Source organism: Octopus sinensis, linkage group LG20, assembly GCF_006345805.1.
Source record: "Octopus sinensis linkage group LG20, ASM634580v1, whole genome shotgun sequence".
In the NCBI taxonomy this organism is placed as follows: Eukaryota; Metazoa; Mollusca; class Cephalopoda; order Octopoda; family Octopodidae; genus Octopus; species Octopus sinensis.
The window spans coordinates 20,978,028-21,005,527 of record NC_043016.1 but is presented as its reverse complement, the minus strand read 5'-3'; the positions used below and the strand labels follow the sequence as shown (position 1 = coordinate 21,005,527).

At 37.2% G+C, this 27,500-nt stretch overlaps 1 protein-coding gene across 4 annotated transcripts in view; it reads left to right on the top strand.

Moving 5' to 3' along the window:
• Window positions 1-27,500, top strand: part of LOC115222542 (transport and Golgi organization protein 1 homolog) — a 129,472-nt gene that overhangs the window by 36,657 nt on the left and 65,315 nt on the right. For all 4 annotated transcript variants that reach the window (XM_036511729.1, XM_029792801.2, XM_036511730.1 and 1 more), the window contains 3 exons: window positions 20,157-20,289; window positions 23,991-24,055; window positions 26,365-26,509. In XM_036511729.1, the coding sequence (XP_036367622.1) occupies window positions 20,157-20,289; window positions 23,991-24,055; window positions 26,365-26,509 (343 nt within the window). The remainder of the gene's footprint in view (window positions 1-20,156; window positions 20,290-23,990; window positions 24,056-26,364; window positions 26,510-27,500) is intronic.

Sequence of the window (27,500 nt, the reverse complement as noted above, 5' to 3'; positions counted from 1 at the left end):
AATCACAACAAAGCACAAATGAAAACATCAACAATAATAATAATAATAAACTAAAATATACATTAAAAAAAAAAAGCCAAATAAGTTTTAGAAGCACTGTTCTTTTGGAATTTTGATCCAGTTCTTGAGACAAGTCTACAAAGGCACTCATGAGCCAAGTCATCATCATCATTGTTGTTTAATGTCCGCTTTCCATGCTGGCATGGGTTGGATGGTTTGACCGAGGACTGGCAAGCAGGGAGGCTGCACCAGGCCCCAATCTGATTTGGCAAGCTTTCTTCAGCTGGATGCCCTTCCTAATGCCAACCACTCTGAGAGTGTAGTGGGTGCTTTTTACATGTCACCAGTATGGGAGCCAGTCAGGCAATACTGGCATCGATCATGCTCGAATGGTGCTTTTTAAGTGCCAGCAGCCAGTCAGGCAGCACAGTATATCTCCGAAGATCAGGGTTGCTTGTCATTACTTCTGTGAGGCCCAACATTCGAAGGTCATTCTTCACCACCTCATCCCACATCTTCTTGGGCCTACCTCTCCCACAGGTTCCCTCCACAGTTAGAGATCATCGCTTCTTTTCACAGCTTGGTGCAGTCCTCTGGTTTGCTGACGCCTATCAAATTGGCCAGCTCATACCAGCATGGACGATGGATGTTCATCATTATTTAGCACCTACTGTCCATGCTAGCATGGGCTGGATGGTTTGACCAGGGCTGGCAGGCTGGAAGGCTGCACCAGGCTCCAGTCTGATTTGGCATGGTTTTCTATGGCTGGATGCCCTTCGTAACACCAACCACTCCAAAAGTGTAATGGGTGTTTTTACATACCACTGGTATTGGTGCCATTTGTATCATACCAGAATCTGCCACAACTGTGGTTTTACTTGGCTTGATGGATCTTCTTCTCAAGCATGACATAATGCCAAAGATCTTGGTCATTGTCTCCATGGGGCCCAACACTCAAAAGGAGCTTTTCACATGCCACTGGCATCAGCCACTTTGCCTCCTTGAAATCCAACACTTGAAAGGTACTTTTTACATTCCACCAGCACAAGTGCCAGTTACCTGACACCAGCATCAGCCATGACTATGATTTCACTTGGCTTGACAGGTCTTCTCGAGCACTGCATATCACCAAAGGTCTCGGTCGCTAGTCATTGCCTCTGTGAAGTCCAAAGTTCGAAGATCATGCTTCACCACGTTTTCCTGGGTCTACCTCTACCACAGGTTCCCTCCACAGAGATCAGCACTTATTTACACAGCTGTCCTCATCCATATGCATCACATGACCATACCAGCATAGTCATCACTCTTGCACACCACATCTGATGTCTCTTATGTCCAACTATTCTCTCAAAATGCTTACCCGCTGTCAAACATGCACACTGATATTGCACATCCAACAAAGCCTACTAGCTTTATTTCTTTCAAGCCTACGCATGTCCTTGGCTGTCACTGGCCATGTTTCACTGCAGTGTAGCATAGCTGTTTGCACACAGGCATCATACAATCTACCTTTCACACTGAGGGAGAGGCCTTTTGTTTCCAACAGAGGTAGGAGCTCTCTGAACTTTGCCCAATCTAATATTATTCTCACAGCTAAACTCTTAGAGCATCCACCTCCACTACTAACTTGATCACCTAGATAATGGAAGCTATCTACTACTTCTAGCTTACAACCCTGGCAGTTTCTGTACATTTTTTGTACATTTTCAGTGTTTATTGTACCTGTGCATCTTCCACACTTGAAAGCTATTTTTCTTTTTAATATTGCTTTTAATATTCCTTTTGATATTGATGCACCTCTTATGTATCTATAACTTACACCAAGTACATCTACCTATGCCTTGTAAATGCCTTCCTACTTACTAAAGCTTTGGTTTTTGAGAGGTTAACTCTAAGGCCCTTCTCTTCTAAACTTTGCTTCCACACCTGAAACTTCTTTTCTAGTACTGGTAGTGATTCAGCTATAAGAACAAGGTTATCAGCATAGAGGAGCTCCCAGGGTCAACCTGTCTTAAATTGCATGGTTATTACCTGGAGGACTATGATGAACATGAGAGGGCCGAGGACCAAATCTTGGTGAACCCCTACTTGTACCCTGAATTCTTTGCTGTACTCATTGCTAATCCTCACCTTATGCGTTGCATCTCTGTACATGGTTTGTACAGCTCTCACCAACCACTCATTTATCCCTAGTTTCCACATTGACCACCAGATAAGGGATCAAGGCACCCTGTCAAAGGCTTTCTCCAAGTCAACAAAAGCCAAGTACAGAGGTTTATCTTTGGCTATGTATTTCTCCTGCAGCTGCCTTACCAGAAATATAGCATCAGTGGTGCTTTTCCCTGGCACAAACTCAAACTGCATCTCATCTAGACTAACTCTCTTTCTAATTAGTTGGGCTATGACTCTCTCTGTAACTTTCATCACCTGATCCAACAATTTGATATCTCTGTAATCATTTCTTTCTAAGGCATCACCTTTATCTTTGTAGCAGTTGATTATGGTGCTGCTACACCAGTCACTGGGTATGACTCTTTCGTGAACCACTTGATTTATAATACAGGTGACTAGACCATAACCCACACCACCAGATATTTTAAGCATCTCAGTGGTGATTCCTGATGGACTGGGGACTTTACCTGCCTTCATATCCTTAATTGCTTTATCTACTAAGGTATTATCAATTTGGATAGCTGGTTCTTCAATTGGGTCAACATTTGGCAGACTCTCCTCCTCCCATTTATTCTCCATATTCAGCAGTCTTTCATGATGGCATTTCCAAGCCTCTTTCTTTGCAGAATTATTAAATGCAAGTGTGCTATCATCCATGCAGACACATTTCTCTCCTATGACATCACAATCTTTCTCATACGTTCACAATCCAAAGCACTTCAAGTCTTTGGTCCTCACATCACTGGACATAGGCAAACTTCTTCTTTTCTGCTTCTCCCTTGGCTAGATATACTTGTCTCCTAGCTTCCCTTCTGGCTGATACAATTCTCTGCTCTTCCAGGCCTTTTTCTTTGTTCTAATGGCTCTGTCTACAGCATCATTCCACCACCATGTCATCCTAGGTCTGGATGGGACTTTTCACCAGCCATAGATTTTTTCTTTGGCACTCAACAAACTGTCCCGCAGGAATTCCCAGTTACCCTCTATGTCATGTCTGTAGCTTCTCCTCCCTCACATCAAATTTCTCAATTAGGATGTCCTTAAATTTCTGGTCATATGAAGAGACAAGCTTCCAAATCTTTCTCTTCCAGATTGGTCAGCTTCTTGGTATCATCCTGGCCTGGAGTCTAAAGTCACTAGTGACTATGTGTGTGTGTGTGTGTGTGTATGTAATAATAATGATAATAATAATGGTTTTAAATTTTGCCACAAGGGAAGAGGACTAATAGATTACATCGACCCCAGTGTTTTACTGGTACTTAATTTATTGACCCCAAATGTCAACCTTGGTGAAATTTTAACTCAGAATGTGAAGACAGACAAAATACTGTTAAGCATTTCACCTGGCGTGCTAACAATTCTGCCAGCTCGCCACCTTCATAATGATGATAATAATAATAATAATAATAATAATAATAATAATTATGATCTCAGTCTTGTAGAGTTTGTACAGAGAGTTTGCTGTCCTGTCAAGTTTCTACAGAAAGTTTGATGTCCTTGACCTTTGATTGTGTATATTAACCCTTTAGTGTTCAAATCGACCAAAATTAATTCCCCTTTATTTGTTCAATCTGGTCGTATCTGGCTGCTCTACAAAATCGTGAAAAAAATAAGCAAATTATGTTATTGAATTCTCGTAGCTTTGAGATAATGCGAGATGAAGCCTTTCCCACCTTTATTCAAATTGTTTAGACCACATGGTTTTTGCAACATTTGTTCAACATTCTGGTGAGATGAAGTTTGTTTATTACTGTTGTTTGAATTGTTGGTTGTTTTGTGCTGCTTTGCAGCAGTTTTCTAGTTGTGCTTTCTCTCAATAAAATTGAAAGAAGCCATGACAAAAAGGATGTTTTATTTGGACCTTAGTGATTCTGAATCATCCTCTTCGGAGGAAGAACTGGTTCTTGCAGTCGGCAGAATGGATGTCTAAAAAGGAAGAGCTTCACAGAAGCGACAGAAATAAAAGAAAAAGAAGTAGATCTTTCAAATATTGAAAGATATGAAAAAATGGCATGTAGAATGGGTGGTGGTGTTAAGCTGTCACCCTCCCAGAAGATACTGGACAAAACAGACAGGAAGACTGTATACTCGGTGGAGGAAAGGAAAACTGAACATATGGAGGCTGAAGTTATAGAGAGAGCATTGTGCTCAGTCTGGCAAGACATAACATATCTGGCCAGAAGGAACAAATTCAGAACTATTATAGTCCATTACAAGATGGAAGACAAAGCTAAGGAAAATGCTACAAACACAGTAAAAGCAGACAAAGTAGTCCTTCTACCCACTTATTTGGGAAGAAGGATTTCAAGGATTAGGGTGGAAGGAATTCCACCGGAAATTGATGTGGCTTGGATTATGGCAGCTGTTCTTCTGGGAAGTGAGGAAGAAGTAGCTGTCCCCCAAGCCACAAAGATGGAAGGCTCAGTTTTGGAAAGGACTAACAATGGATCTGTTTGTACAGGCTGCAGTGGAGACACTCGAAAATTTGGTGGAGACGGTATCAATTGGAGATATGGTGTTGAAAGTGTGGGTGGAGGGCAGGACCCCTTGTTGCTTTAAATGTAGCCCAAAAGGCCACATTAGAGCACACTGCCCTCTGCAAAAGCAGACTATGGAAAGGATGAACGAGAAGTCGGAAAAGAAGCAAGGGGAGGAAAAGGAAAGAGAGGAAGAATGAAAAATTGCGGAAGGAAAAAGAGGAAAAAATAACAGTGTGATGTGGAACCCCAAAGCTCGCCAACCCCACCCATCCCCCTCCTATACAATCCAAAAAGAAAAAAGAAATGTAATCACAACAAAGTACAAGAATTCCCTCCCTGTGAAGTAAATTATGTTTGTATACTGACGGACAATGAGAATATGAAAATAGGAAACTAATTTGGAAGGTAACAAGTTGGAAGACAGCAAAAATGATTCATACAGAAGGATATAAGAATACAATAGGGTGGCACATGTGTGTGCTGCTTTCAGAAAAGCAGATAGAAGAGGTGAAAAAATACAAAAAAAGTTTTACGTTCTTGAAGATCAATACAGACATAAAAAGGATACCAGGCAACGTAGGGTATGAGGAACTATTGGTGTAATTTGGTGTTGATGTGGTAAAAGGACTCCCAAGGAAATAAGTGATGCTGCTTGTGATGGGGCAAGCAGCACATTTCCATTTTCTCATTCTCATTATTCATTCATATTATCATTTTTATAATTTTATTTGAATTCTATTTTAATTATTTTGTGTTATATGTCCCCACATGTGTTTGTGCTGTCTCCTCTTTGTTAGGCTCCTTGTGGGAAATAAAGAAATAATAGTTTTTGCAACATTTGAAGAGAAGTCTGTACCTTAGTTTTTAATGAAATGGCCACATGGTCAAAGATTACAACACCAATCACTACTCCTGATTTCACAGTAAACACTGGTCCACAACACAATTTACCTCCTGATGCTCAACCATTCGACTATCTATTTTTATTTTTACCAGAAAGTTTTTTTTTGAAAATGTTATGGAGGAAACAAACAAATATGCACAACGTATAATTTCTATTTGCGGAAGAAACGATCCACTATGGGCAGCCAACTTATACTGTGGAAATGAGTGTTTTTCACAATTAATATTATGTTTGGTGTTAAACAGCTTCCTCGACTGATATAAGGTATATGGAGATCCGTATATCTCAAGTATAATGTTGAAGATGAGGTATTTGAAAATATCTCAGTATTTACATTTAATTGATACTGCTAATGCCCCCAGCAAAAACAACCCAAACTACAATCCCCTGTACAAAGTACATCCTGTAACTGATTTACTCCTTAATAATTATAAAACTGTGTATCTACCTGGTAAAAATCTCAGTGTAGATGAAGCCATGATAGGCTATAAGGGCAGAATGCATTTTCGGCAGTACATGCCTGCCAAACCCACTAAATAGGGGATCAAGGTAAGGGAAGTTTGTGAATCAGACACTGGATACTGTGTAAACTTCGATGTTTGCACAAGGAAAAAATATAATGGAAATAGACCATATGGATTGGGACATGATGTAGTATGGTCTCTTACTGAACCATTTCACCATCAGCACTGACACCTCTATTTTGACCGTTTTTTTTTTTCTTCAGTGGCTTTGGCAGAAAATCTTGCCCGTGTTAGTATTTACACATGCAGTACTGTCATGGGTTTACCCTGTGAAATGAAAACAAAATTTCAAAAAAGAGGGGACATTTTACAAATGCTAAAGGAAAATTTATTAGCTACTGCTTTCAAAGACAAAAGGCAGATTTTATTTCTGTCTACTAATGAACAACCTGGTGTTGGTGCTGAGGGGAAACTCCTGGTGAATATTTGTTATAACAAATATATGGGTGGGGTTGATAAATCTGACCAATATCAGGCATATTACCCAGTTGGTCGACTTGGGAAGAAATGGTGGAGGTACATTTTTTTTTTTTTTTTAGTTAATTCATATATTGTAAATGTAAAAAGCCACATGGTACCTCTGCCAACAAAGGACTACGTCCATATAAAATTTTCAGTTGACATCACATCTCAGTTATGTGGGTGCTTTTCTTCTAGAAAGCACAGAACTGGGAGAAAAGCAAAATTAACTGAAGTGGATGTTAACAGAGAAAATATTGACTTTCATAAAGTTGAAAAGATAAATAGAAGAAAAAAGTTTGCAGCAAAAAAGAAAAACTGCAAAAGGGTATTAGATTGAGACTTTGTATATGTGTTCCTTTTGCAAAGTACCCATATGTAAAGTGTCAACCCAGAAATATGTCATAACTATATTATTTTATCATATATTCCATTTCATTTTATTACAAATAATATGTGAAAGCGAGAAATACATATTAATATTCAGTATGTTGCACACCTGCATTCACCTTTGTCTCACCTGTTAATGAGCTTTTTATTAGATGCATTGTGTTACGTAAATGAATTCATTAAATTGTATAAGCATACATAGCCAATGGTATATTGACCAGTAAAAGAGTTTTGTAATTTATTTTCAATGAAAATATTTAAATGAAATATAGAGAAAGAATAAAATCTTGTACTGATTACACCTGTATTTTAATTAATTCAAATTAATGTACTCGTCTTGAAAAATGTAAAATTGTTGGCGGTTGACATCTGGGATAATTTTAGTAACAAATCAAACAGGTAAGATGTATTAAGAATATGAATTTTAGTGTTTATTCATAATGTTATTGCTTTTACACCTGTTAATTAACTTTACCTGCCCATAAAAGTAAAATTTAATCAGAAATATCAGCTAAAATTATGTAACTATAAACCACTGGCATATAAGCACCCATTTGCAAAATTTCAAATCTATATGTAGAAAATTAACAAAGTTACAAGCAAATATTGTGGACACCCCTTTTGAATCTGAATAAATAAAAATTAATGTGAACAGATAAGCATTACATTCGACAAATTAATCTGAAGGGTTAAATTCCTTGAAGAACATGCAAGGTGATTTTTTTAATGGTAAAAATCTGTCCTAATTTGAATTTGTATGTTGTGTTTTCAATGAGATTAATGCAGGTCCCTTTAAAATTGCATCAATCTTATTGAAGGCACAACATATACACTATCAAATGTCAAGAATGTAATCAAGATTACATAAGTCAAACAAAGTTTACTATAAGAAGTAGACTGACTGTTCACTGACAACAGATATGAGATCCCAGTACTAGACAGATTCCTCTGGGTGGACACATAGACATCTGTGTGAAAATTAAGTCCCCTTAATTCCAGGTCTTCCCACTCTATCTGAGTTCAGTGAATACCACAGATGAAGCATGGATAAACAAAGAGAAAAATTGCATACAAAAGTACAAACCCAGACTTAACAAATTTTAACAAAGTACATACTTTGATGATGATGATATATATATCCCATCATTATCATTGGGACAAATTGATGAAGGCTAATCTCAGGATCTTGAACCATATGGAAGAGATGACAAAGAACTGGGATGGCTGACAATATACAATACTTGGGAAGACTCACTCACCTCAACAAATTGAGATAACTGGAAGTGCTGTATGTGTATATGCACAAGTGTCCTTTCCCAGTTTACTCCTCAAGCTATTCCCATCACCCATCTTTCTAACTCCAGTATTCAACTGCTATTGTGAGCAAAACTGCACCCGTTACCAGTATTTCCCTGATTCACTTACCTTTCTCACTACCCAGAACCATTTCTTTTGATGTGTAACTGTCATTCTTAATTCTGTTGTCTCCACCCATTTTGTAGTGACCACCTTTGTGTACCATCCAATTATCTTTCCTTCTCCATCTCTCTGTAACCTACCCAACCACACAGCACTCATCTCTTTCTCTCTCTCTCTCTCTCTCTCTCTCTGTCTTTCTCTCATCCTCTGTGTGCACAGTATCATTATTACTATTCCTCTACTCTTCATTCCTTTCTGTACTCTCAGACTTTTTCTCTTCACTGCCTCCCTGCAACTTATGTATCGAAATATCACATGATGGTTGTAAATGAATTTTATCATATAGGCAGTGTTGTTCATTTCCAGTCTTCCATGAAAAACATATCTGACCATAAGGAAATATTACCTTGTTTGGAAACAGGTGAGGGTTGGAGACAGGAAAAGCATTTGACTCTTGTGAATATGAAAAAGTAGATTTCAAATGATGGTATGTGTGTGTGAGTGTCAGAATAATATTTTAAGAAAGATCTTAAACTTGTAATTATATTTCAAAAAATCTTAAAAAATAGAATGATGCATATGTATGTATGTATGTAAATATGTGTGTATACACACACACACACACACACACATATATTTACATGTACATGCACAGGCATGGCTTGTGGTGAAAAGTTTGCTTCCCCACCATGTTGTCCTGGGTTCAGTCCCACTGCATGCCACCTTGGGCAAGTGTGTTCTACTATAGCCTTGGGCTGACCAAAGCCTTGTGAGTGTATTTAGTAGTCAGTATCTGAAAAAAAAAGCACTTTGTATGTATGTATGTATGTATGTACATACGTACATACATTCATACATATATACATAGTGCTTTTTTCAGTTCCTGACTACAAAATGCACTCACAAGGCTTTGGTCAGCCCGAGGCTATAGTAGAACACACATATGTACGTACATTCAGGCTATAAATTTGACAGTTTGCATAAAAAGAAAAGGAAATACAATATCCTATCAAAAATATTTTAAAAATCGAAAAATATCATCTACATTATGGCAAGGCATGTAGCCTCAGTTTCCACCATAGCCACAAGACAGTTCTGGGACCTGGCACATGTATTCCTCACTGTGTCTCTGCAAAGATCTTTGAACACCTTCTTGATCTTGGTGTTGTAAGCAGAGCAGTTGGTGTATCTCTCCACTGCATCCACACATGGGATTACAATCAGGGAATTCTCAGCAATTCTCCAACAACCACTTCTGACTCTTTCCAGAGGATTGGCTAGGAGTTGAATCCTGCTACTACATATATGGCCTTCCAGCAGCAATCCTCTCCAGTCAGGGATTGACCACAGAATCGAGCAGCTTCATAAAGCCATTTGAATTGAGCCTAAGGCCCGGTTCAAAGATATGAGGATGAACTCCGGCATGTGGACAGTCAGAACACCTGCTGTGTCCCTATCAACTCGCCATGGCTTCATAGTCTCCATTGCAGCTGTCTGTGTCATGTCTTACAGCCTTTACAGTGTTCACAGAGCATTGAGCATCAGTCATGATGTCAGCATTTTGATAGCCACTATGAATCATCATGATACAGGTAACTCTTTTCCAATATTCAGATGGCTTCCAGTCCTCCATGTCAGCTAACCTTTTCCCCAACTACAACTTTAATCTTTTGCTCTCCAATACCATTTTTACTGTTCACCAATACACTGAGCTATTCTTGAAAAAAAGGAGATAAAAATCATCAAATTTATCTCAAAACAGTTTGTGTATATATCTGTGTGTGTGTATGTGTTTGTGTCTGTGTTTGTCTTCCACTACTACTTGGCAACCAGTGTAAGTGTGTTTACATCCCTGTAATTTAGCAATTCAATGATAGGCACTGGTAAAATAAGTACCAAGCCTAAAAAGATATGTACTGGAGTTAATTTGTTCAACTAAAATTCTACAAGGTGGTGCCCCAGGAAGGCTGTAGTCTAATGGTTGAAATAAGTAATGGATTAAAGATAAAAACATGAAGGTATACATACATTTTTTGTTGTGTCTGGGGAGAGTCATTCCCTTTTAGTGCCTTATTATTTAACACACACACCGGTAAAGTTTCCACTTGTTTACTTATTTATTTTTCTAAAATTTTTGTTACGTCTAGCAACCTTTTCGATAGAATGTCTCAGATAATGAACAGAGTTAACAACTGTTGGAAAGGTTGCAAGACGCAATGAAAATTTTAAGAAAAATGAATAAGTAAATGAGTGGAAACTTTACTGGTGAGTGTATTAAATAATAAGTCACTAAAAGAGAATGGCTCTCCCCAGACACAACAAAATATGTTTCAACACTCAAACTCACATAAAGAATCTTGCAAACCAAATCCAAAAATGAAAAGAAATATACATGTTTTGTGAGAAAATTGGACAATAGAGGTGTCAGTATACTATAAGTTAATTTTGTTGAAAATATTATTGCCAAGTTAACTAGTTATTTTTAAGTTATGATTTTAAGTGGAAGAGTTCTTTTAGAAATTAAACGATCTTAAGAGTTAATGTCTACATCAGAATTTGCTGATTTCTTCAATTAAGTAAAATTTTAAGTAAAAAGTTTTTAAGTCCTTCTGCTTTCCAAAGCCTACACTCTTTTTATTTTCTGTGTATGCCTGTGCAGTGGCTACAATACTCCATTGTAGTTTTAAAATAATACTCTTAGACCCTAAATTTGATCTTTATATCCTATTAGTGAAATTGCTTACATAATGTTTTGTTATTAAATGTTTATTTGAGCATATAGCAGCCCTTAAATGGGTTTGATGTGGAGCTTGTATTATTTCAATTGTCATTTTATTTTTGTTACATTGCATTTGTATATTACATTGCATAAGAGTTACTTACCTTCTATGTAACAAGGAATGGTTGTTCTATAGTTACAGGTAAGGGTGATTATTTGAGTTTTGTGAGATTCCTGTAAACTTGTATTTTTCCAAACTGTTAATTAGGTTTTTGTTCCTTAATGTTTCTAATACTATTACTACTTGTAGTCAGGCCAGAGATTTCATTACAGGTTGATGAGACATGCTACTGTAAATCAGTACTATTTGTTCCGTGGTCAATGGTCAGTGACTAACCCAGTGACTAACCTACTTGAGTAGGTTGCCATTCTTGGGGAAAATATCTGGACACCTAGCTGGACCTATGCAAGAGTGGATACCCTTCCTGTGGGTCAACAGCCATTCATTTGGGATTGGCAATGGCAAGCCACTCTTGGATATATGAAAATTTTTCAATGTGAAAAAGTAGTGTTAGCTTTTTCGTGTCACTGGCATGGATGCTTTTTATGTACCAGTGGCAAAGGTGCCTTTTACATGTCACTGGTGTGGAAGCCTTTTGTGTCACCATTTTCACTAAGCTTGACAAGTCTTCTCAAGCACAGCAAATCACCAACTGTCATGGTCACTTGTCATCACCTCCCTGAGACTCAACATCCAAAGATCATATTTCACCACCTCACCCCATGTCTTCATGGATCTACCCCCCACAGTTAGAGATGTAGACAAATATTGTATTAAACTCCAGCAAATTAGTATCATATCCAACCTATTCTATTTGAGAGCTACTTATCAAGAAAAGCAATAACCTACAATAAGGAATGCTACACTGATGATAAATCTAGGAATATTTTGTTGAATTTGGCATATTATGCTCCATTTCTCAAAGAAAGTGCATCAACCAAGAATGCTAATTTTAATCTGATTAATAATCATTATTTCTTCTACTTCTATTACTAGTATCCTAAACTGCTGGAAATTGTATACATACTCTCTCATCATAATGTTTCTTTCTCTCTCCCTCCCTCTTTCTCTCCTTTCTCTTCCCCCTCTCTCTTGTTCTGTCTCTTGCATTCTCTTTATTGTTTCATTTATATATCTAATCTCTCAACAGCTCCTTCTGTGTAAATTCTTACCCTTCCCAGAACAATGTTACACCATGAGCACCTTTTGAAGCATTATTAGCTACATACTGTGAAGGTGAGCCAGCTAGCAGGTATCAAGGAGAGTAGTAACTATAAATAAAGCTCTTCATGGAAGAGACATGGACTGGGTGAATGGCAGAGAAGGCTCCCACTGTCTGGGGGTGAGAATTTTGTGAGGAAGAAATAAGTTCTGCACGTCACAGTGAAGACCAACATATATAGAAGAGCCATAGCTGAATAAAAATCTTCTGCTTGTAGAAGACAGAGGTGAGCTGCAATGATAGCAATCCACCTAAGACAGAGTAAAAAGCAATACAATGTAAAAAGAACTTTTCAGTCCTGTCAGACAATCTCTTTAATATGAGTAACACAATAGAATGGTTGTTAAAATATGTTGTAAAGTGGTTTGTGATAGGTGGGGCATCCAACAATAGAATCATTGAAAATGTTGCAGTCTTATCAATGAAAATCCTTAATAATTTATTCGCTATGACATCATGTTAGGGATACACAAAATAGTAAAGTGGGGAGGTAAGAACATCTGCCTATGTGTGAGAACTCTTCAACTATCATCAAACAATTGCACCAACTCTCTACCTTTCAGATGCAGAAAATAGACACCAAATAACCAAAACATTACCAGAAACTCCTCTCTCCCTCACAAGTGTAAAACATCAGGGCTGCCACCATCAATGTTGGCATAATAAAAGGTAGGTTTGGAGAGATTGTAGAGTGGAGGCAAGTAATCGTGTGCTGTGTACAAGAGGTGAAATGCAGGGGAGCGTAACAGACTCATCATGGGTAAGAAATACAGGGACAAATTATACTTAGTGGATAACAGCTCTGAAATTGTTAAAGTAAACATATTGTTGGCAGAGAAAAGTATAAAGTAATTGAGGTTGTCAAGGTTATGTGACAGAATAATAAAGCTTAGAGCAGCCATAAGCAATTTAGTTACTTCTTTGCTGAACACTTCTTTTGTGGTGATGCCGTAAACAAATGATGACTCTGTAAACCAATTCTTGCAATTCTTAACAGCATTGACTTCATGATAATGTTGGTGAGGGTGACTTAGATATGAGATAAAGCTGCCACTGACAAGTCATAGACAATAGAACAGCAACAGTCATCTCTGCATGAGCACCACAATCAAAATTGACTGATGAACTAAAAGAATCACATGTGAGGCTCTCTCTCCTTTTGATTTCCTCACTAACAGATGAGTGATACTTTAATATCATAGTTGATGATTTTAATGGGTATGCTGGGCAACACTTTGATGGCTATACTGATATACATGGAAACCATGTTTATAGTATACAGAATGAAGAGGGATCATGATGCTTTAGAGTATTGTGATTCAAATGACCTATTTGCAACACTGACTTGAAAACCTGATGAGGTGAGTGATGGTTGTCTAATCAGTCAAACTTACAAACCACATAGGCATTGTACCTATCCAGAAACAGGATAGATGAATCCCTGGAAATATACTACTTGACATCAACTAGTGATTAGTAACATCAGCTTAGCAAGATTTGGATGGATTCAAGAGACAATGTGCAGAAGAAAGTCATGGAAGCTGACAAATCCCTCTGATGGGTTTTGATTCAAAGAAGAAGCACTAAGTAGTACCTTTCTCAATTAGGCAGAGGACATAAAACTCTGTAAAATAAAAGACAACTGTAAAGTTTGTACATGACAATCTACTGTGAGCTACAACTCAGATTTGTAACTGGAGCACAATTCCAGTTAGATGAAAAGTAACATGTTAGAGTAATGGTTTAACAGATAGAGACATAAAAGCTAATTGGAAAGAATGAAAGAAAATGAAAAGAGGCTTGATGTTAGGTATATTTTGCTAGGAGAGATATAGGAGGTAAGATATTTACCAATGTTCTGCAATTAGGTCTAGATGAATTTGTTCTGAAAGCAGCCCCACCTCTGTTTACTATCCACCCATGTAGAGCTGATCACTTATACCCTTTGCTTTTATCCATTATTCACACTCTTTCAATCTTACACATTGTTGCTGATATTTCTATCTCCATGCTCTCTTCTAATCACCTTATTGGGTATGTTCTGGCCCCTCACCCCCACCACATTTACCTCTCTTTGTAGCTCCATTCCAGTCATCCTCACACATACGTGTAGAATACAGTGTAGCCATGAGCTTTATTTGCAACAAACCTGTCCCTACTCCTCTTAACATTTTGCATAAAGCAGCCATTCTATTTCCTATCCTTTTCCTCAAAGAAGGAACTCTTTAGTCATGCATGTTACAAGACAACCTCACTGTACTGGTGTTGCAAAAAAAATGCATGCAGAACACTCTTTAAAATGGTTGGTGTTAGGAAGGGCTTCCAGCCTTAGAAGCCATGCCAAACCTGAAACATTTGAATCACAATGTTGTCCTCTGATCCACTGAATCTTAAGCAACCATCCAACCCATGCCAGCATAAAAAGTGGGTACAAAAATAATGATGATGAGCTGTGGAAACCAGATGTAGAAATGATGCCACAAAATAAAGTTAGCAACGATTTTGGCTTAGAATTGTCCAGGTAGATTTTCTAATATGGCTCAACTCTCCCCCTCCTCTCCTGTTTATTTATAGTTCTCAAGGCTGTAACTCTGAAGTTTTAAGACCAGCTGTCTGTGACGAACTTCAGTATACAGTAATCACTTGCCGTATCGTGGTTCACCTATTGTGCCCTCGGTACATCATGGATTTTTCTAACTAATATATACTCTTTTACTTGCTTCAGTCATTTGACTGCGGTCATGCTGGAGCACCGCCTTTAGTTGCAGACTCCATATCGTGTGTTTCTGCAGCCAATAGGCATTTACAGTTTTTTAGATTATAATTATTTCTGTGGTAAAAATAAGCATTTTCATGCCTATAAATTATTAATAAATAAAAATACCATCGAGGGATTGCTGTACTGATAATCTAGGTCTCTTTGTTCAGTTTGATAAAAGTATTTGAGAATAGACTGTAAATCTGGAAGCACTTATTCCTCTTATACACAGACTTCTTTCAACTCAATGTCTACACTGGTTTTTATCTACTAGGATCAAAACCACTTGAAGTAATCTCACTGAAGACAAATGTTAGCAGGAAAGAAGACCAACTACCATCTGGGAAGTAGCCATGCTCAGTGTACAGAAAAGAGGTTACAGGAAGTTGCAACCTCAACTAAGAAGGACTTTGTATGTAGTTGATAGTTATGAGTTATTAGTAATAAAAGTATACATAAAATTATTTTTTTAAATGCTTAGGAAACTCCTTAGAAGTAGTTGCTATCTTCTGTTGTTCAGGTAACGAAATTAACAGTGGAGGACAGTATTCTGAAAGTATAGTAAAAACAGAGTGGAAAAATTATTCAGTGAGCTTTTACCTGTGCCAGTAGCAAAGGAGTTCTCTCTCTAAGTGAAGAGCAGATTGTATGGTGGTTGGGTACAGATTGTATGGTGGTGAAACATGGACAGTGATTGTGAGGACTGGAAAGAAATAATAAAGCATGCTTTGTAATGGTGGGTGAAAGCAGAACACACATGAGCTGAAGAATATCTGTATATAAGAGAAATAGTAAGTCTTGTGCTAGAGAGAAGATTAAACTGACGGGGACATGTAATGCACATAAAGTTTGACTGGTGGGTAAAGAAGTGCCATGTTATGCAACTAGAAGGAATCCGTTGAAGAGAAAAGCATGGGCAGAAGTGTTGAAGCCTGATCTTATGAACATGATGCCAAATGACTGCAATTGCTGAGATGCAGTTCTAGATTTGTTGAACCTATGCAAGCAGAGAAAAAGATTATGATAATATGTGTGTGTACACATCATCATTACTTTTAACATGCACTTTTCCATGTTCGGACAGGTTCAAGACGTCTTCTCCAATTCAGCATCCTGTCACTTGTTTTCTTTTGTGACCTGTGTAAGGTTCAGCTTCCTGAGATCAGCTTTCATTACTTCTACTCACATCTTCCTCAATTTCCTTTTCCTTAGTTTTACTTCAACATGGATCTCCTGATATTTCTTTACCCAATTGTCATCATCCATACTCATTACAGGGCCATACAGATGAGTTACAGATGTGATGACATGGATTTTAATTGTCCCAGAGGACACCGTTTTAACAAGTTTCAATTTAACTAGTATATTTACTAATATACTATATCTTGTCCTTATAGTAGACCTGCACTTAGCATTGGAAGAAGACATCTATAATTCTGATGGGAAAACATATAGACACATAAAGTAAGTAGTCACAGACACAATAGTTGCACCCTTCTATGCTACCTTTATAATGATATTCCTATAGAAAAAAAAATTACACCACAAAATGAGATTATACCAAAAACTTTACAAATATAGGTGGAAATACTCTCTGATTACTTTATTTTTTGGAATACAAACATTTCATAACATTCTTAATGCTCTTCTCTCAACTATTAGATTCACAATGAAAAATAATTGTTTTTGCATATCCTCATAAAACACACACACACACACACACAAGTTCTACAGCCATCATTCCCAAGCAGATGTGACTTGGTAGGATACATAATGTTTCAACTAACTGCTTTAGGTGTTTGTGTAGTCATGAGCATACACTAACGCCCTTTCTGTGATTCCTTGGCCCAACAGAACACAGAAAATATGGCAGATGGAGGGAAAGAAGCTTCTTTTAACACTCAGCTGGTACTCATTTCAGCTGGGTAGACTGGAACAACATGAATACTCTACTCAAGGATATACAATGCTGCCACATCCTGGAATGAAGCTCACGACTTTACGTTCAAGAGATAACATTCTAACTAACTCATAGTCCATGTACCTTTGCATGTGTGTGTGTGTGTGTGTGCCTGTGTGTGATGATTTTGTTTGTAAATATGCTTGTGTATGCACATGTTAAGTTGTTTAAGTACAGATGAACTCTGATTGAGCAAATGTATCATCAAAGATATCTCAGTCACGTCGCTAAGCACAGGCATAGCTCTGTGGTAAGGAGTTAGCTTCCTAACCACATGGTTCCAGGTTCAGTCCCTCTGCATGGTACCTTGACCAAGTGTTTTGTGCTATAGCCCCAAACTGACTAAAGCCTTGTGAGTGAATTTTGTTGACAGAAACTGAAAGAGGGCCATCATGTATATGTATGTGTCTAAATATGTGTCTGTGTGTCTTTTTGTTTATTTGTCCCATTATCATTACTTGACAACTAGTTTGTTTATTTCCCTGTAATTTAACAGTTCAGTAAAAAGAGACTGATTCAATAAGTAACTGGCTTAAAAATAAGTACTGGGATTGATTTGTTCACCTAAACCCTTCAAAGTGTTGCAAAGCATGGCCACAGTCCAGTGACTGAAACGGTTTACACTATCTGTGTTCTCTCTCTTTCTCTCTCTCTCTCTCCTCTCCTCTCTCTCATATAATTTTTTTTTAGATGATAGTATTATATTTGAGGGATATTTAGCTTCTAACTGGCCTAACAATCAGTTAAAGGTTCATCCAATTTCTTGGTATATACTTTTGTCTATTTATATATATATATAAAACATAAAAGAAAGAAAATAGAATTCACAAGACTCTTTATTCAGAACCACTACGATCGTTTTGACCCTTTATAAACCAGTACCTTTCAGGTGAGATGTACAAACAGCTTTGCTTATTCCTATGACAATATATTTTGGTAATTACCAAAATGCATTGTTATAGAAATAAGTGAAACAACAAATAAACAATGAGGTATTTTTTGAAAAGTCATCAGAGGAGACACATCAGTACCAGTGATGTATCATAACTGTTTATACAACATCTCACCTGTAAGATAATGGTCCATAATGGATTGAAACAATCGTAGTGTGTTATGAATAAAGACTCTAGTGAATTCCATTTTCAGTCTCAGATTTTTTTTTTATATAAACTCTACAGACATAAAGGAATTCCTCAGGTAAATCCCAGTGGCATTTAAATTCATACTGTTGTTGGCATCAGGTAGCCAAATATTGTGAATGGGCTTTAAACAGCATACTACAAGATGTATGCCCAAATATAAAATTGTTACTTATATATATGTATATATACATACATGCACACACAAACAAACATATACACGCATACATGAAACATGTCTATATAGAGTTAGGTGGCAAGACAAATGTCAGTCAGTTGTACCTTGGCTAATAAAAGTTTATGCATACTCTGCTTTACAGGGATCACTTTCTCTTGTTTGTAACCCCAGGCTATCCATCAATTTATATGTATAACCTTTTTTAAGATACTTTCAAGCCTTCGCCATAACTTGATTTATCTTCCTATCTCTCTCTCTACAATATTTAACCGCAGGCTGCCTCAAGCCGTAATCCCATCTTTTTCCCATCTTCAGTCATTGGCGGTCTTCTTTTTTCTTTTTCCTCCTCCTCTTCTTCTTCATATGCTAAAACTTGAAAACCGCCATTATTATTACTATACGATTCTGCAATTTAATTCCCAGTTCAACTACTTTCTTCTTCAATTTCAACTCCCGCTCGATGACCGCAGCAAGTTCTTAAAAAATTATCTTACTATATTTTTTATTCGTTGTTAATACGTTTATTCATACACTGTTACGAAAATTTAACCTTTTTTAAGATACTTTCAGCCTTCGCCATAACTTGATTTATCTTCCTATCTCTCTCTCTACAATATTTAACCGCAGGCTGCCTCAAGCCGTAATCCCATCTTTTTCCCATCTTCAGTCATTGCGGTCTTCTTTTTTCTTTTTCCTCCTCTCTTCTTCATATGCTAAAACTTGAAAACCGCCATTACTATTACTATTACGATTCTGCAATTTAATTCCCAGTTCAACTACTTTCTTCTTCTTCAATTTCAACTCCCCTCGATGACCGCAGCAAGTTCTTAAAAAATTTATCTTACTATATTTTTTTTATTCGGTGTTAATACGTTTATTCATACACTGTTACGAAAATTTAACCTTTTTTAAGATACTTTCAAGCCTTCGCCATAACTTGATTTATCTTCCTATCTCTCTCTCTCTACAATATTTAACCGCAGGCTGCCTCAAGCCGTAATCCCATCTTTTTCCCATCTTTATCATTGGGCGGTGCGCCCGCCCCCCCACCCCCACCACCAATACCGTTGAACACTGTTCTCACCCCCCCCCACCAATACCGTTGAACACTGTTCTCACCCCCACCACCAATACCGTTGAACACTGTTCTCACCCCCACCACCAATACCAGTATACCCCTTCTCTCTCTATCTACACCGGATACACCTTACTCATCTACCTGGGTACGCCCTACTCCCTCCTCCTCCTCCCACTACCACTTCTCTCCTCATATGCTTAAGACAAGCTGCTAGCGCCATAGCTCATCAACTGCCCACCGATCTTACGCTTCCTCCTGACACTGCTCAATCCGACCATCCCCTTTTAGTACCCTCCCCGCCTCGTCACCTACCCATTCTAAGTTACCCCCCTACCCATTCTAAGTACCCCGGATCCCCAAAGTACCCCCCCGATCCCCAAAATACCCCAGTCCCCAAAGTACCCCGGACCTCGTTGCCCCCGTGCCGCTGACACGTTAAAATGCTCGAATCCGATCGTGACGATGCCGGACCCTCCGGCCCCTGTGCAGGTGGCACGTAAAAAGCACCCAATCCACTCACGGAGTGGTTGGCGTTAGGAAGGGCATCCAGCCGTAGAAACTCTGCCAGATTCAGACTGGAGCCTGGAGCGGCCTTGGCTTCCCAGACCCGGTCAAACCGTCCAACCCGTGCTAGCGCGGAAAGCGGACGTTAAACGATGATGATGATGATATGTATATGTATTTTTTCTTCAGGAAAATTACCCTGAGAAAAAGTCAGAGGTAGAATCTGATGATCCAGAAGATGAAGTTGATTTCGAACTGACAGATGACAAACATGGTGCTACGCAGCAAGATGATGATGTGGAAGACGAGACTGAAACAACTTGTAAGTGGTGTTTAAATTTCCTGTATGTAAATATGAATATGAATGAATATACATGTATGTGTGTGTGTGTATATATATATATATATATATATAAGTATCTATATGTGTATATATATATATGTATGTGTGTGTGTGTGTGTGTGTGTGTGTGTGTGTGTGTATGGTTCTAGGTAAATTTCATCATGGTAAATTCCACCCATGGAGCAACTTTCAGTATAAGCTGCTCTCACTAATAATCACTGTAACCAGTTTCTCTAGACTGCAAGTCAATACCTATGTTATTTAATCTGTCTGTTTTCCAAGCCTTAAGAAGAGAGAGAGAGAGAGACTGAAGGTGTGATAGAAAATAATCTTTATAAACTACTTCAATTGAAATGGGATCACTTTAATGTACTCCCATTGAGCAAGAATGTATGAAAAAGACACATCACAAAATTTCAAAAATAATATAATTTGGAATAAAGAAAGAAAAGATTTAGCACACATTTTATTATAACAATAGGATAAAAAATTACAGCGAGTTCATTGTGAGGCAGAGTTAGGATAAGAAAGTTCAATTTATTTTTTAAAATTCTTAAGACAAATTGTGTGCAATACTTCTTAAAAATTGCAGAGGGTCCTCATTTTGATATTCCTGAACTAGCTTCTTCAGTCGTGCTTCAATAATTTGAAGTTGTTTAAGTACAGATGAACTCTGATTGAGTAAATGTATCATCAAAGATATCTCAATCATGTCGCTAAGCACAGGCATAGCTCTGTGCTAAGGAGTTAGCTTCCTAACCACATGGTTCCAGATTCAGTCCCTCTGCATAGTACCTTGACCAAGTGTTATGTGCTATAGCCTCAAACCGACTAAATAATTTAATAGGTCTCTTTTTTTCTGTTGTTGAGTCTCCACGTCAAATGTGTGCAATTTTTGTCTGGCTTAATCCTTCCTCAGCTCTAAGGGCAGTGCATAGTTTCCACAAATTTGGATGTGTGGATGTTAGTGATGAGTGCAAAGCGTTGTAGAACCCTTCTAAAGAATTGTTAAGATCAAATGATCTTAACAAATCCATTAAGACACGATCATGTACATTCCTCTTCAATTAACATAAATCTTTTAATTTTAAATTAAAAGTATACCTTTCTTAGGTTTAAATGATAGAAAAATGTATTAGGAATTCAGAATTAGTAGTCGCATTGAACAAAAATTAGCAGAAAAAGAGAATAAAGAATATATTTCTAAAATGAATGTTTACATTCCAAAGCAGCAAGCTGGTAGAAACATTAGCATTCTGGGCAAAATGCTTATTGGTATTTCGTCTGTCTTTACATTTTTGAGTTTAAATTTCATCGCGGTTGACTTTGACGTACAGATTATTTAATTAATTTTTTTTTAACTAAACACTTTCAAGCTTCCAATACTGGCAGAATATGTCACATAGAATAGGGTTTACTCTTAACATTTTTGACAAAATTATATATATATATATATATATATATGTATGTATAAATGACCAAGACCTTTGGAAATATGCTGTGCGTGAGAAGACCCGGCAGGACAAGTGAGACCATAACCCGTGGCCTTTATCTGGGATGTAGCCATTCCATTTATGCATAACTTTCCTTCTTGGGACACAAAACTCTGCTTGCGAAGACCTGTTGAGGCAAGTGAAACCAGAATGGATCAAAAAATCAATGGAAATTGTAGTTGTGATACCAGTGCCGGTGGCACGTAAAAAGAACCATCTGAATGTGGCCGTTGCCAGCGCCACCTCGACTGGCCTCTGTGACAGTGGACATAAAAAGCACCAACTAATCGTGGCCATTGCCAGCCTTGCCTGGCACCTGTGCTGGTGGCACGTAAAAAGCACCCACTACATTCATGGAGTGGTTGGCGTTAGGAAGGGCATCCAGCTGTAGAAACACTGCCAGATCAGACTGGAGCTTGGTGCAGCCTCCTGGCTTCCCAGACCCTGGTCGAACCATCCAGCCCATGCTAGCATGGAAAACGGACGTTAAACAATGATGATGATGATGATGATGATATATATATATATATAATATATATATATATGTATGTATATGTATTTATGTGAATATGTATGTATATGTATTTATGTGAATATGTATGTATATGTATTTATGTGAATATGTATGTATATGTATTTATGTGAATATGTATGTATATGTATTTATGTGAATATGTATGTATATGTATTTATGTGAATATATATATGTATTTATGTGAATATATATATATATATATATATATATACTGTTGTGTCTGGGGAGAGTCATTTTCTTTTTGTGCCTCTCACTGTGTGTTGACTCTCAAAACTATTGAAAAGGTTGCAAGACGCAACAAAAATTTTAGGAAAATAAAAATAAGAAAGAAGTGGAAATTTTACCGGTGAGTGACTCTCCCCAGACACAACAGAATATGCTTCAACACATGAACTCATATAAAGAATCTTAAACCAAATCATCATCATGATCATTTAGCGTCCGCTTTCCATGCTAGCATGGGTTGGACGGGTCAACTGGGGTCTGTGAAGCTGGAAGGCTTCGTCAGGCCCAGTCAGATCTGGCAGTGTTTCTACGGCTGGATGCCCTTCCTAACGCCAACCATTCCGCAAGTGTAGTGGGTGTTTTTTACGTGCCACCTGCACAGGTGCCAGACAGAGCTGGCAAACGGCCACGAACGGATGGTGCTTTTACGTGTCACCGGCACGAGGCCAGGCGATGCTGGCAACGGACACGAACAGATGGTGCTTTTACGTGCCACCGACACGGGGCCAGACAGAGCTGGCAAACGGCCACGAATGGACGGTGCTTTTACGTGTCACCGGCACGGGGGCCAGCCGAGGCTGGCAACGAACACGAACTCCAAAAACAAAATATGTGTGTGTGTGTGTGTGTGTGTTGTGTGTGTGTGTATATGTATATATATATATATATATATATATATATATATATATATATATATATACAGAGAGAGAGAGAGATATGTGCATGTCCATATGCATGTTGCTAAGTTAGCAATGAAATGTGGCTGACCGGATGGATTCTTAGAACTTGTAGAACTAGAGATTGGGAAACCAAGATGGTCCTCTGGAGGACACTTGCCCTAAGCCACTTTAAGTATTGCTCTCAGCTATGGTCAGCAACCAGTGTCTTATAAAGTGGAGAATTTGAGGTAATCCAACGAGGCTACATAAAGAAGATAGCCTCTAGGCAGCACATAAGCTACTGGGAAAGACTCAAGAAATTAAGACTCTATTCCATAGAGTGTAGGTGAGAAAGATATTCTAGTGGCAACACTCTCCGAGCACTCACCCCCACTACAGACTTGGGCATGTAGGTAGCGGAAGCTATCAACTACTTTTAGTTTCACTCCCTGATATGTAATGGAATCCATTTTCTGAGCATCTGCCGCGCACAAAAGCTATACATGTAGGTGCTGGAAGGTTCCTGGCTTTGAGTTCTTGAACAGGGTTTAGAAAAACTGAAGGACCGCTGGTGTAAGTGTGTGAACCTGAGAGGGAAATATGTTGAATAATATCATAATTAACAGACTCTCCTGTATTTTCTTTTTCCCAAAACCAGGAACTTTTCAGCACCCTTCATATATGTGTTTGTGCATATGTATGCATGCTTGTTTGTGTGAATATATATGTATTCATTTTATTTTATTATTTGTTTGCTTTACAATCTAGCTGAAGATAACGCAGACTTGACACCCACTGATACAACCCCTAGTGAGACTAACAAGTCTAAGCAAGTAAGTGTCGTTTTTGCCTTCTCTCTACCCATCTCTGTCTGCAAGGGGTCAATGGCAGTGCAGTTCATAGCTGTTGGCATAGTATTATAGCTGCGAGCTATATTATATTATATAATATAATATATTATAAGGCGGCGAGCTGGCAGAAACGTTAGCACGCCGGGCAAAATGCGTAGCCGTATTTTGTCTGCTGTTACGTTCTGAGTCCAAATTCCGCCGAGGTCCACTTTGTCTTTCATCCTTTTGGGGTCGATAAATTAAATACTAGTTATGCACTGGGGTCGATGTAATTGACTTAATCCATTTGTCTGTCCTTGTTTGTCCCCTCTATGTTTAGCTCCTTGTGGGTAATAAAGAAATGGATTATAGCTGCCATGGTGTCTGTGGCACTTTGTCATATTCAATTAAATACTTTTTGTTTCTCTTCACTTTATGCTTTCTACTTTCATGTGTGCATTTTTTGTCTCTTTTTTTACATTCATTTTTGGTGTACACTATCAGTATGTATGTTGTTTTATTTTCTTAATATTAGTGTCCTAATTCACTTTTATGTGTCCTCTTTCAGCTATTTTAATGTAGATAGTTTTAGTTGTTTACTGCACTGTTAAGTGTTTCCTTTGCATTGTCTTTTTGTACATCCACTGTGTAATTATACTTGAATTTATTTTACTTTTTAAAAATATTAGACATTGTAAGTACAATTTGAGAAAGAAAACAGCAACAGGACCACAAATAGGACTTGAACCACTTATCTTTCATTTGCTATGCAATTTCATTACCAACTATATGATGACACTTCTCAAACTAAATATAATTGATTTCTACTATTTTAACTATATTTTATCTGCAAAATATAAAAGAGTGTACCAAGGCAGAAAACTTCATTATGTTTCATATAATGAGAAAGTTCTATTCTATTAGTACCACGTGACTGCCAGTCAAGGTGATGGAATTGGGTCAGAAGCTGTTATTGGTTTACTGAAGTCCAAATACCTACTGAAATTACATGAAAATCATGATAAAACACATAAAAATTTCAAATGCATTAAAAATAATCAAATCAGATTTAAGGTCTTTTATAAGAGATGGTATGGTAAAAATTATTCATGTTTCTAAGAACAAGATGTTGGTAAAATTTGAAATTTATAATTTTGATTTTACCCCTATTCCATAGATTCAGTGTTTCTCAAAAAAGTTAAGTTTTGGAGGGATAAAATGTTCAATCTTTTTCATTTCATTTAATGTAGTCATTCTTGCTACATTCATTTCAACTTTATATTCGAACAATGTTTTAATGTCAAAATGGCAGGGTTATATATCTAATTGATTTTATTTCTTGCAATATGATAATTTGTTAAGTTGCTTTGGGAGTTCAGCTTTTTAGTTTTAACCTTGATGTACTTTAGGTTTGTGAACTGGTAAACAGATATGTTCCTGATTTTCTTTTATAGTATTTATATTTCTTTTATATCCTTTTGCTAAAAATAGTCTCTTTAATTATATCAGTTTTCCCCATGCTTAAATTGTATGTAACTTCTTGGGCATTAAGACCTTAAGATGCTAAAAGGTAGTCTGGTATTTCACAGTACTCATAAGAAATATATGATAAATCCGATTTATGACTAGAGGAGTCAGAAGTTTTGTGTACTGATTCCAAAGCCTTCTTATTATCAAGTTGTCTCTTGCAGTAAAATAGTGCAGGTAAAAACAGTAGGAACAATTCATCAGACCCGCAATAGCAGCTGTTCTGTTGTGTAAAAATCTGTAATTTGGTCTGAATATACTCAGCAGGCATATTTTTCTTTACCTCTTGAATTGATGCTTTAAAATCATTATCATCATCATTTGATTTTAAAGCATCAATTCAAGAGGAAAAGAAAAATATGCTTTAAAATGTCCAAAAGTTATAAATTGTTTATAAAAATGAACATTATTAATTCATTATTCACTATTTTTTCTATTGTCCCATTTTTGAATTGCTTTTTTCTAGTATCACATTTTTATGTCTTCTGTCTTTTACTGATTTCTGACTGTTTTTTTATTTTTTACCGTCTTCCTCCCATTCCTATTTTTTTTTCTTTATCTTTTCTCAAAGAGAACTACAATTCTGCACAGTTGGCTCCTCTTTCTTTTCTGTCTACATCAAACCTCTGTTTGACAAAGTTTTAAAGCAACCATGATTTTATTTTCTGATCCATTTAATCTCTTTCGTCCAATTTTCTACCCTTACCACACAAGCACAAATATAATTTGTCTCTCCCTTCACACAATAGTTTGCCTACATTCATTCTGATGATGTCTTCATGTAGGATAAGCAAGCTGGAGAGGCAGAGTCTCCTGGCCAAAGCAGACAGGTTGATGATGAGACAGAAATCTCAGAAGATGACAATGGTGGTCTAGCTACAGATGAGAAAACACAAAATGAAGGAAAAAGAGATAGTAATGAAGGCAAAAGTTAGTGATTATTTAATACTTCTCACTTTGCTTTCCTGTCTTCTGCCTCACATCTTTCCCTGTCTTTTTGACATCTTGTGTTTCCTGTCTTTTTTTTTTGTCCACTTCTCTCTGCTTCTTCCTCTTTATTTCTTTGTATATTTTGTATATTCTGTCTTTTATCTACTTATTTTGAATTGTATATAAAGTTATAGTTTATGATTGTTTCTTCCATGTGCTCTTCTCTCATCATCTCTCGTGTATATTCTTGCCTTATCTCTTCTCTTCTTTCTATTTACCGTAAAAACCCATGTAAATTGCACACCTGTTTTCAGAATTGTCGATATGGTCAGGGGGAAAAGGTTTTCAATTTAGTTGTATTTAGCATAATTTCCCTTACTTATGATTAGATTTTATTAAATTTTCATTAAATAAAAATAATTTCTCTTTAACAGTTATCACATTCTGTTGTGTCTGGGGAGAGTCATTTTCTTTCTGTCCCTTATAATGTAACACACTCATTGGTGAAATTTCCACTTATTTCTTATTTTTATTTTCCTAAAATTTTCGTTGCGTCTTGCAACCTTTTCAATAGTCTTGACACTCAGAGTCAAGACTATTGAAAAATAAGAAATAAGTGGAAAATTTTACCGGTGAGTGGTAAATTATAAGGCACAAAAAGAAAATGACTCCTCAGACACAACAGAATATGCTTCAACACACGAACTCATATAAAGAATCCAAAAACGAAATAAAAGTTATCACATTAAAAACTATTAAATTACAAAGTGTTTGTGTTGTCTATATAAATAAAATTCATTTTGCAGACTGACATCTGTCAGTTCGCTTTACTCACTCGGTATACCCTTCTCTTTCCTCAACAGTGTTAGTTCACTTTACTCACTTGCCATACCCTCCTCATTCCAATAAAAATAAATAAATAAAAAATATGATGCTAATTGTCTGCTGCTGTTTGTGCGTGTTTGTGTGTTTCCGCATAACTGTGTGAGAT